The following is a 12,863-nucleotide window of genomic DNA, read 5'->3' as shown; positions in this document are numbered from 1 at the left end:
TGTGATCTATACTTTCTTTACCACGCAAACATGAATTTATTCCATGTTTCGTTGATCAGATTATTTAATACACCGTAATGTGAATTAGCTTTGTACGTCAAATGCCAGATATGGTCATTGATATTTCTGCATTACGGTGAAATTACAAAACCTAGTGTGATAGAATATATTAATCCCAGAAACACAACAATTCTTAGTGCATAAAAATCTCTCAGAGGAAGTGTTCCATTCAAACTACGCAAATAATTATGGACAAGAGCGAATGAAGCCGTTATAATCATTCATATCCTCGTTTTATGCATGTATAAAGTTGTATCCGTCTCTCGTATATTACGATGAAAGATTTCGGAAACTAACGACAACGCAATACTGTCTGCAATGTGCTCTTTGTTCAAGTTTTTAAACCAACAAAAGAACGTAATAAAATCTTGTATATGAATTCACTTTAAAATTCGATTTTGTAACATAATATATCCATTCATTCATGTTTTTAATTAAATTAATTATTAAAATTTTAACATACCTCCAGTACCATTGCAATGAAATATTGTAAAATATATTCGATTTTTTACACTTTTCGTTCTTTTCTCAAACGAACAAATTCAGTTTAGGCATTCGATCCGGCAAACAAACATATAGTAATGTCATTGTCACAGGTATTAAAATGAAGGAAACCCAAAAGTCAGTGAACAGATATAAACTAGGAAAGATACATTCAATATATTATAAACAGAAGTTATTCAACTATTTTTAATCAAATTTAATGGTGTTAAAACACTCAAGTTACTCGATCTCTCGATTAATTAATAATAGAATTTTTTTGAACATCATTTATTAAAATCTGGAAATCGACTTTAGCAAGTTGTCAGCGACAGCAGAACATCTCTAATTATATTTTATTGCCCAATACCGTAATACAAATAATTTCAACAATAAGACAAGAAGCAGCTCAGAAACATTTTCAATGCAGTATACTTATAGAAAATATGTCACAAGAGCTTCCACAGTTATGAAATATAGATCAATGTATATATAATGCATGACATCACAGTAAATTGTTTTTTCTTAAGTAACAGAACAATATAAAAACACTACCAATTAAAGGAATAACGATATTAGTTGTATCCGAATATTACAAACGTTAAAATTACTGTATAACATATGCGATAATATTTGTAGAAGTCCATTAATTAATTAAGTATTATTGCTGATTCACATTTAATTCAATTAATTTCACTGTTACGTCTCTGGTATTTTTCTTTTCTCGCAAACACGGGCAGGTAAATAACAAAGAAAGAACGACTGGGGTAAAAAATAAGGCGTGAAATGCGGTTTCCGTTGTAATTAAACAAACAACTTTCAGAAATGTAAGTAATGCGTATGATTCTTTATATAAGAAAAGTATTCCTAGAATAGTAGATAAAGTTCCTTGAATTATGGGAAAGCCAACATGATACAACGAATCATTCATCTTCTCTCTCGATGTATCGCATGTTGACGTCACAAATGCATACGCGATATGAGCCGGATAATTAACGCAAAATCCGACGCACAGAATCAAACTAATCAAAGATATTATATCTAAGTTAACTCCCCACACGCTCATGTAACCCAATGTTTCTATCGTGGTAGACACAACACAAACTGCCACAACGAGTGAACACAATATATTAGGTATTACACTGAAAAATACAATCGCGATCAATAATCCAGTGATCCAAAACAGTTGTTTAGCGATGCCATCGATGATTATTCCCTGTTCTATCATATTTGCCAATATACTATGAATGAGAACAGGGAAAGGTGCTTCATCCGCAATTTTCAAAAATTCATTCATAGTCGCAATCTCAGTTTTTCTGTTAGATATTCCTTTCGCCACAACAAAGAATCGGCTGCAAGTAATTTCCGAGCCATCCGAACTGAATACCAAATCGTTTGAAAATTGCTCGGCTGCTTTAAATCGTAGGAAAACTTCTCGAAGTCCTTCAACGAAATCGTTTTTGTTCGACATGTTGTAGCCTCCTAAGGAATATTTAGCAATTGGATTTTTTTGGAACTTTTTGTAATATTTCAGCCAAGAAACAGTTAAACGTGAATCGGCGACGTGGGGATGAGACTCGAATCTTCTGAGGAGATCTTCCACCGATTCCTGAACCCTTTCGTCCGAATAATCCATTGTCTTATTAATAATAATGTGAATAGGAAATGAATATTTATTGAAGTATTTGTAATATACCCAAGCACTTTCGTATGTTTCTGAACCGGAGGGATACATGTTTTGAAAATCCAATCCTTGCTCTAGAAAATACACTCCGTAACTTCCAAATCCTAAGTTGATTAAATACAGAATCAATACAATTACTTTCGTTGGTGTACGGTAAATGAAGTCTCCGAATTTATCCTTGAATATTCTCATGAACATGTGTTTGTTTTCTGGAATGATTTGGCAATCTTCTCTTTTCTGTGCTGAAAAGTAATTAATTTTTAAAATTTTATTTTTTTTATAATTATTATACATTAATTTAAAACATTTAAACATAAATTCAGAACAATTGCTAAATATAAGTCACAATGTTATTTAGTTGAAGTCCGAATATTTTAGAATGATATTTCCAGACAGATTTTTAAAAATTCAAAACAAAAATGTTTCTTTTGTTCATTTCTTTGTGGTAGCCTGCGGATTGTTAAGGGGATCATAAAAATTGACGTTAATCGTTTTTCGAAATATAAACATCCGCAATAGAAAAAAACAGAGAATTGAATCCGAGGTCACCAGTTGCCATAACAAGTTAGTGGGAAAATTGACAGTTAGCTGTGAAGAGTGCACCGTTATCGTCGGTTTTTATATCATTGTAATGGAATAGGGATCGTTATCGTTCCCTATCCCACTACAATGATATAAAAGCGAAAGATACCGGAAGCTCGTGGTTATGATAGTGCCACCTCGACTCGCGGACCTCCGTATAACAAACCCGATCCAGTCCTAGGAGAAGACATCCAGGAATTCTACAGCTTCCATGCACGCACGAACGTCGCATACTGCTCTTAATATTCATCCTACGAGGTATTTCGGGGCTAAACTTTGTAAACTCTCTCTCCCATACGCAGATTAGGCACGCCACATAGCTTACAGATTAGTCGCCAACTTTGTAAGTATTCCCTCACATAAACACACTGAAAATGATATAGCTCATAATCGCATTTAACCTTAGAACTTATATAGCCTCCTGTAATCTAGAATTAGTTATTCAATAAATGCTTGGTTATTTTGTGTAACCTGTCTCCTGTCACTTCGGAAACACTGACACCTGCCTACCTCTCGGAAACACTGACACCTGCCTACCTCCTCGCAACTCGATTTAAACCCATCCAAAAGACAAAGTGGCCAAGTTTTACCAACTCGACGTGTAAGTGGCAATTAGCGTACTTACCCTGTCCAATGCATTCTCACATTTGCTTTACAAGAACTGAACATACATCAATAAGCTTATAAACAGCCGTGCACAATGTACGTTAATTCTATTTCTTTAACACTTTAAAATAATATTTCTGAAAAAAAACATATTAATATTTTCGAGTCTATCATTAAATCCTTTTACACAAACCACAGAAGACACAGTTATATTGGTTAGAAGATAAAACTTCTTTAAAAGACAAATAANGTTTTCTACTCCGCAATATCCCAGTAATCCGAAGGAAGTTACGATTGCCATTCCCGCAGACAAAACACTGGCTACTCCCATCCAAGGTTTGCTTCTTATCATATTCTGGCTCATGAGTGTCGTCGTAGAAAAAATACAAATAAACGATACTAAGGCTCCTATCATATATTTTAAATTGTACAGAAATAGTTTAGTATCTTCTTCTATGGACCAAAGTGAACTTTGTAATGCTTTGATATTCTGAAACTTATAATTTCGTATTCGTCGATATACTTCTGCTGTCCAGCTATTAATGAATGGGGCCTTTTCTTCATCAGTTCTGTCAACTACATAGAACATTCGGACGGCGTTAACACTTTTGACGTAATCATTTTCGTCGGTTGTAACGCCTCCGAGATTCATGACGTAAGAACGATAAGAATAGGTCAATTTGTCCATGTCTACGGGATATTTGAACTTTCTTCTTCCATTTATCACGTTTTCCGCATCGGAGATTATTTCAAAAAATGGATTTTCGAAGCATTTGTTACGCACTTTTACGCAAATATCACTGTACCCAATAGTTCGATTGTACATTTGAATGGTGCAATTTTTAACTATGGAATCAGCTACTTTTAATTCTTGAAGAATATTTTTTTCTAACATATTTCTTCCGTTTTTTCTTATAAAGAATAATATATTTCCACTTGGAAGATCAGAAAATCTAATTTCATCGGAAACTGATGCGAACTTCCATGTTTTTTCAATAAATTGTTGTGTAGAAATAAATTTTCCGCTATCGGCTTTTAAACTGTCAATTAGATTTCTCTTGTAATTAAGTTTAAATATTCCAGTTATAGAAACAATTGATAATAATACGGGAATGATTATAAAAATATACGGATGTTTTCCAATCGCCGTTCCTAAACGTTTAAAAATTGTTGATAATTTTTTTCTCCCAATGTCTGGCTCCATTATGCAATGATCTGTAATTAAAAATTTCATTTATAATGCATTTAGAAAGAGTCGGTATACCATCGGTTTGGGTGTAAAATTTTTAATCATAATGGAATTCTAAAAGACAAGTATATGAACATATTTGCATAAAAACTCAAAAAACAATACAATCAATAATACACCACGGACGTCACTTAAATGTCTTAAAGGATATTCACGATTAAATTATATGCTTGTTACAGGTAGATGTGTCGAGAGCATATACAATGAAACTTTAATTTAGAACCATCATTCGCTTATAACTAACATTCAAGTAACACAGCGCAAAGCCAAACTTAAGAATTTTAAACAATAACAATTATATTTAGTAATACTGTATGTAAGGTGCGTTTCATGAAATTGTATCTACACTAAAAATTCTAATTAAAAAAGCATACACGGATGTTTACATAAAACTCATATGCAAATACTTTCACTTAAACGTAAAGCAAATACAGTTGACCCCCTATAACACTGTTGATTATTCCGTTTTATATGAATTCCATGTTGTACGAGTCACTTAGCTTTTACAAATACGTGTGCCGGACTGTCAATGGTTCACGTATTTATAAAATCTATGGAACTCATACAACATGGAATTCATATAAAACGGAATAATCAACAGTGTTATAGGGGGTCGACTGTAGGCTATAATTCCTTGATTATTTATGTAAATATAACAATTTTAAATTAAATACAAAAGCTTAAAATTTGTTATCCCGAAACTAAATTCCAGGAACACTCGTATACCATGTAAATTAAATTGTAATTACAAATTACAAGGGAAAACTTAGTTTTAATAAAATTATACTTATTTATAGAATATTTTTTTAGTAAAACACCATTAAAAATCAGAAAAAATAAATGTCTTACAGATTTATATCAGCTTTTCATGATGAAGAATGTAAGTAAATGCGTTTTATCGAAAAATTGCAAAACAGCTGAATCGTTATATTCCGGCAAAATACAAGTTAGAAATAACAATAACAAATAATTACACCATCATTAACATTTGCTAGTGTAATTACTTGTCAAATTTTCGAAAAACAAATATTAATTACGGAACACGGAATTATACGAGAAAATGATAAAAACATTTAAAATTACCATACGACTTGAATGTAAATGGATGAAGGCCTTTTTCTTCTCTGTACCCGCTTAACGCCATACATCCAACAAAGAAGGTTATTTGAAAAACATAAGTGAAGAATATGCAGGTTGCAGAGTAAATGCAAAAGATCTTCACAACAACAATTGATGTAAACATTCCGATGCAATACGAAAACAAATTAGTGACTGACGTTAAGGTGATTGAAACCCCGGCTGCGGCAAATGTGTCTGCCATTCGCTTTTCTACAGGTTTTTCGGGATCGGTAATTCTCCAATTCGCAATCAGCACGAAACTGTCGTCCACTTCCGTAACTGAAACGTAATAAAGCACTCTTATCATACATTTGTTTATTATAATATAATATTTAATAATAAAAAAAAATCATACCTAGCACTAAGAACGGTATACAAATATTACAGTAACTGTTTTCTACTCCGCAATATCCCAGTAATCCGAAGGAAGTTACGATTGCCATTCCCGCAGACAAAACACTGGCTACTCCCATCCAAGGTTTGCTTCTTATCATATTCTGGCTCATGAGTGTCGTCGTAGAAAAAATACAAATAAACGATACTAAGGCTCCTATCATATATTTTAAATTGTACAGAAATAGTTTAGTATCTTCTTCTATGGACCAAAGTGAACTTTGTAATGCTTTGATATTCTGAAACTTATAATTTCGTATTCGTCGATATACTTCTGCTGTCCAGCTATTAATGAATGGGGCCTTTTCTTCATCAGTTCTGTCAACTACATAGAACATTCGGACGGCGTTAACACTTTTGACGTAATCATTTTCGTCGGTTGTAACGCCTCCGAGATTCATGACGTAAGAACGATAAGAATAGGTCAATTTGTCCATGTCTACGGGATATTTGAACTTTCTTCTTCCATTTATCACGTTTTCCGCATCGGAGATTATTTCAAAAAATGGATTTTCGAAGCATTTGTTACGCACTTTTACGCAAATATCACTGTACCCAATAGTTCGATTGTACATTTGAATGGTGCAATTTTTAACTATGGAATCAGCTACTTTTAATTCTTGAAGAATATTTTTCTCTAACATATTCCTTCCGTTTCTTCTTATAAAGAATAATATATTTCCATTTGGAAGATCAGAAAATCTAATTTCATCGGAAACTGATGCGAACTTCCATGTTTTTTCAATAAATTGTTGTGTAGAAATAAATTTTCCGCTATCGGCTTTTAAACTGTCAATTAGATTTCTCTTGTAATTAAGTTTAAATATTCCAGTTATAGAAACAATTGATAATAATACGGGAATGATTATAAAAATATACGGATGTTTTCCAATCGCCGTTCCTAAACGTTTAAAAATTGTTGATAATTTTTTTCTCCCAATGTCTGGCTCCATTATGCAATGATCTGTAATTAAAAATTTCATTTATAATGCATTTAGAAAGAGTCGGTATACCATCGGTTTGGGTGTAAAATTTTTAATCATAATGGAATTCTAAAAGACAAGTATATGAACATATTTGCATAAAAACTCAAAAAACAATACAATCAATAATAACTTGGGAAGAAAAATCGATTAATTATGGAACATTATTATCGACGGAAAAGTAAGAAATAAAGAGATTCTGAGGCGTAGCTACTGTGGAGCGGTTGGAGCAAACTGCTTCAGGTGCACGAATCTTGAGGGTGCCAAGTTGAAAAAGGAAAAATAAAAACTCGTAAAATATTTTTGTATTTAATAATTAATCAATTAACTATTAGATTTGAATCCGTTTGACAATTTTATACACTTTTTAAGTGCTTATCACTTGCATTGTCGAGTGATCTGATATAAATACTGTATTCTGGAAGGATAAGAATTTTTACAATCGGCATATCCCTCCAACAGCTCAAATATAACAGCTCATATATAACAAAAATAATGTGAGATCCGACTTTAGAATAAGCCCAGATTTGTTCATTTTCTCCCTAAATTTTCGACGAATTTAAAATAAATTTGTCTCCTCCTCGTTAAAATAACATTGTCAGAAAAAAAAATCAAATATCGATCGCAACTTATAACTTTCATCGTTAATATAAACATTCAACCCTCGAACAATGACATTCCTCTGCTGCAAGACAAAAAGTTTATAGTTAAAGTCCGAATTCGTCATTTGGTTTTGGTCCCGGGAACAACTTTGACCTCCACACAGTGTTGCCGCGATGAAATTTCAAAACGTACTGAATCGCCTTGAAAAAATGTACTATTTTCCTTCAAAATGTACTAGTTCTATGAATACTTTGTTTACATGCCTATATATATATATATATATAGGCAAGTTTACGACTCAAAAAACCCCAAAATGGCAGCTCAAGAAGTAGGTCACGCTTGTCCTGGCCTTCTTATATAGACCTTGGATGAAACTAATCTATCTTAGCGCCCTCTATTATGGAATACCATTGCTGGTCGATTTGCCTACCGGTTGACACATTTATTAAATTATCATTATCATTATTTCTATGTGTTTTTTGAATTTACGTTTATAAATATCTTTTTCATAGTGTAGGACTTTAATTAATATTATTTTTATCTATTTGGCAGTTGCTATTTTTGATTTGGTTAAACCAAGGGGAATTACAGTAGAGTCTCGAAAACTCAGCACTCGATACCTCGGCCACACCCTGGCAGGGCAAATAAATCCTTATTTAATTAATTTTCATTATAGACAGCTTTATGCCTCATAAAGTATTTTTCTGAGGTCTGACTTATCAGGTAAATTACTGTACACAGTGTAGTCATTAATTTTCATTTTCATGTAGTAAAGGCTCTAAGCCTTCATAAAGGACGTACAGTAGAGAATCGATTATCCGACTCAATTGGGGACTCAGGTTGATTGCATAACTGAAAAAATCGAATAACCGAAAAGAATGAAAAAAATACATTATTAGTATAGTATATTAGTATATCCCGTGTAATTAGTACTGTATATTAGTATATCCAGTGTAATTAGTACTGTATATTAGTATATCGCTATTAACCAACTTCGCGTTGAATTTTCATCGATGTTAAGCCTAACAAGTTTTTCTTTTAATAATAATCGTCGCTATTGTATCGTTAAAAATTATTTTTAAATTATTTTATTGCTCACAAAACAAAAAAACCACTCGTAATTAGAAAATTAAGTCTCGTTTAAATACTGGCCTCCCTTCAATGGTCGAGCCAGTATTGCCAGCTAAAACACGCAAAAATTTAACAAAAATAATATTAAAGTAGCCAAGACATAGCCAAATATTGTAGCGCCACATCATTAGCGGACATTTGAAATTTGCCGACTAGAACGGTCGGTTAACCGATGTGGCGATTAATCGGAGTCGGATAATCGATGCTGTACTGTACTTATCCTTTGTTGGGTATTTGGACAGTTTATTCTCTGTTGTATTCTCAAGTAAACAATAAATACAAGTGCAGTACAGTATTTTCTGAGGAAACACTCGTACTTATTTTTTTAACCCTATTCCCGATAACCCGGCATTTTCACAAACTCGGCCACTCTGGTTCACATTAGGCCGAGTTTTCGAGACTCTACTGCAGTGTTTCTCAACGGGGGCGATATCGCCCCCATGTGGGCGTTTTAACATGTTGAGAGGCCGATTAGTAACAATTTATATTTAGGGAGAGCGAAAAACAATTTTCTGGGCGATATAGTAAAACGTTATATTAAGAATAATTAGATATTTTATTCGTTATATCGTACAATAATTAAACAAATAACATTATACTAGTCACTAGTCTATTCGATGCAGTACGAATTTGGCGTTAGCCTTGGCCCTCGGCATCGGAATTTTGAAGTGAAGGGGGCGATACTACGTAACGGTTTTATTGAAGGGGGCGATACTACGTTGAAGGGGGCGACGATTCGTTAAAAGTTGAGAAACACTGCTCTACTGTATTATGTTTAAGTCTTATGGCAGCTTCATGTCCTTCCTGAAATCAATCCAATTTATCAAATTGATAAATTGAAACAAACTGGTATAGTGTATAAGATAAATTGTAACTGTCAAAATCTGAAAGAATACATAGAGGAAACAGGAACCTTTGGTAATAGCTTAGCTTTGTTTCTGTTCAATAAATTGAATTTTACAGTAAAATACTCGGAAACTCTAAGTAATAAAAGCCAAATTAAATAGCTTAATTTTTATAATATCGACTTAAAATGGATAAAAGTATTATTAAATAATTATTATTTATTCGTGTATATCGACTTCTTTCGAAGAAATAATCATTCATTGTATACAGTTTATGTAAGCTGAAAATTATTCTCTTGTCTTTAATGAAATTTGTTACAATTCATTAATTTGTACCCAAAACATTAAATTTTAAACATATTATTTCATATTTCTTGGTGTTAGCTTTTCGTCACGTGTTCGTTCTATATTTATCAACTAGGGGGAATAGCACTTAGATTTCATAAATACGTGTGCCGGGCTGTAAACGGCTCACGTATTTGTAAAATCTAAGTGACTCGTACAACATGGAATTCATATAAAACGGAAAATCAACAGTGTTATAGGGGTTCGACTGTATTATAAGCTTACTAATTTATTTGTACATATAATTATCTAGTTCTAATTTCGAAACATTTGTTTTTTAGTGTTTATAGGCCTGTTATTTAGACTAGGCTACCGATTTAGTGCTATTACATAGAACTATATCAAAGACCGAATGGAGGGAGGATTTTAGAAGAATTTTAAGAATTTGTTTGGATCATTATGGTTAGCGTTTGTGTCGTTGTACTGTAACTTACTTCGTTTTACTGTTAGAGGAAGTAGGTCACATTAGATTGGTGACGTAGACTGTCGACTTCCCTCTTAGGGAAGTATCGTTTACAAAAGTTATGGTTTCTTTTCTGATGCATGCCAGTAATGAATATTGTTTTAAAATTAAATACCGGTGAATTAATATAACATATGTAATAAATCTGTTATAGCGGGTTAAAATATTAGCCCGCTTTAATATTTGAGTGTAAATTTGAACAACAAATTTTAAAATTAAATATAAGATATTCTAAATTTTCTTTTATTTACAATGATTACGTCACTTCTACAGAAAGTAGAACACGAGACGACCTTCACCCACTTTACAGTCCGGGGGGGGGGAGTAAGGCCGCCAGGCGTCGTAGTTGTAAACATAACAACCGTTACGTCATCTACAATCGTGGATAAAATTCATTAACTGTCAATTATATTTTCTTGAATTTGATTCGCAGGGTGGAAAAAATCGTCGTGACATAAATGCATGAACTGGTTCAGTAGTTTTGAAAACTTCCTACAATAAGGTTTGCACGTAAAACAATAATAAATCCATTGTTATGGGTTGTCAATTTCTTATGTGTTATTGTTATAACACATAAAAACAGAACAACCATGGCGCTGTTTTTCGTTATATTGTAAACAAACTTTACCGAAATGTAGTTTGTAGTCCCAGAAAGAATATCTTCGTTGGGTTTGAAAAGCCACGAGTGACATCACGAATCGTGACAACAGAAGGTCGTGAGTTGAAAGCAAACACATCGATTTGTTTGCGGAGGGAGTAGTGCAATTAGATTTTCGAACGAACTAGTTATTGGAAAACGAATTGTTTTGTTCTTTGTATTGAATAGTATGAGCTGACAAAGTTCTCATTCGAGAAGTGTTCGAATTGAAACTATAATCAAATAACTCTCAATAATTGCAATTGGAAATGAAAGTATTAAGTTGCAATGACTTTGAATTAAAAATCCGGAACGAATTGTCAAACTGTCCAGGCCGAATTTAAAACTGCGTGGCTCCATCTGTTATAATATTTTATTGGAAAATTTTTTATATTATCAATTATTCAAAAAAATCAAGAAACTTAATTTTAAAATAAAAACGAGTTTTATAAACAAAACTGTAAAGGATAACGAGCAATTTTTATTGTGACATTTTCACAATACCTCGCTGTAATTTTAAGTATATATTTATAATTTAATTCATTAAAAATATATGCCTACCACCTCAAATTATTAGTGTCATGCATCTGTATGTCATGTTTTTCTTGTTAGATTCCCTTCATAACTGTATTACTAACTAATTCCTTTCAAGCAAAAATTTAAATTGAATTAATTAATCAAAATTTCATATTCAGTTAATCAAAAATCTACTACCTTTTCCTGTTCTCGAATTTCATTCTAACTCTGTTCTAGAGATTAAGAACGGATAGAAAGGCAGCAAAACAGAAGACAGTGGAAATTTATTGGTCTAAACTTTTTCAAATATCAGCCCAATGATAATGAAAATTTTTTTTACTTATTGTATCTGTTTGAAATTTATCTACTATAATTTAAGAATTAAAAAATGCTTGAGATCCTGTGGAATCGTGTCATGACGAAGTAAATGGTGAGCACTGCAATTCTGGTTTACACAGGGTTTTATTATACAGTATAACCAGCAGGCAAGCCCAGCGTTGCCCGGACATAAAATAAAAAAAAAACGTTAGTCATTTCTATTATATTTTATTATAGTATTTGATTTATACAGTATTTACAAAGGTTATATTACGTAAGAGTTTATCACAGCACGTGCCAACTCCAACACATTATAAAGATTCTTTATATGGTGTACAATGGAGAAATACAGAAAGTTTTAAAATGTTGGATTGGTCACTCGGTGTGATAAACCCTTACGTGAGATAACCTTTGTTGTTATATAAATCAAATTCTATAATAAAGCAAACAAAAACCATGTAAAGAGTTTGGTTATTTCAGCCTACCATTATCATGTTTATCGCAATAATAGGACGGTACGAAATGGCACAATTCCGGTGGTCAAATAGACATCAATTGTAAATACAATGTCTTAAAAAATTTAAGATATGATATCTTTTTCCTAATATTAACTCTAAGAAACTGTACCATTCGCAGCCGAATATCAACGACAATCTGCCAACTAATCAAATTTCGGAAAAAAACGGCCAGATATTTAAACTCGGCACCCTCAAAAATCAATTAAATCGTGTAAAAGTAATAAATGATTGAACAAGAGAAAATTTCTAACGTTAGCAAAAAGCTAATAAATGATATTTCACTTACATTGCGAATCTCTCAAGTGGAAGTTTTATTGTGTTCTACACGCAG

The 12,863-nt window shown here is 32.5% G+C and overlaps 1 protein-coding gene across 1 annotated transcript; it reads right to left on the bottom strand.

Annotated features, from left to right (window-relative positions):
- Window positions 1-908: 908 nt before the first annotated feature.
- Window positions 909-6,578, bottom strand: LOC111641014 (patched domain-containing protein 3-like). Its single transcript, XM_023387121.1, has 3 exons — window positions 6,136-6,578; window positions 5,745-6,059; window positions 909-2,466 (listed from the first exon to the last, which is right to left on the bottom strand). Exons 1-3 carry the CDS (start codon window positions 6,572-6,574, stop codon window positions 1,202-1,204), a joined length of 2,019 nt encoding a protein of 672 aa, XP_023242889.1. The 5' UTR covers window positions 6,575-6,578; the 3' UTR covers window positions 909-1,201.
- Between the last annotated feature and the right edge of the window lie 6,285 nt (window positions 6,579-12,863).

Source organism: Centruroides sculpturatus, unplaced genomic scaffold (assembly GCF_000671375.1).
Source record: "Centruroides sculpturatus isolate CEXI.00-Female unplaced genomic scaffold, Cexi_2.0 scaffold1428, whole genome shotgun sequence".
Taxonomy (NCBI): domain Eukaryota; kingdom Metazoa; phylum Arthropoda; class Arachnida; order Scorpiones; family Buthidae; genus Centruroides; species Centruroides sculpturatus.
This window is presented reverse-complemented; position numbering and strand designations above follow the sequence as displayed.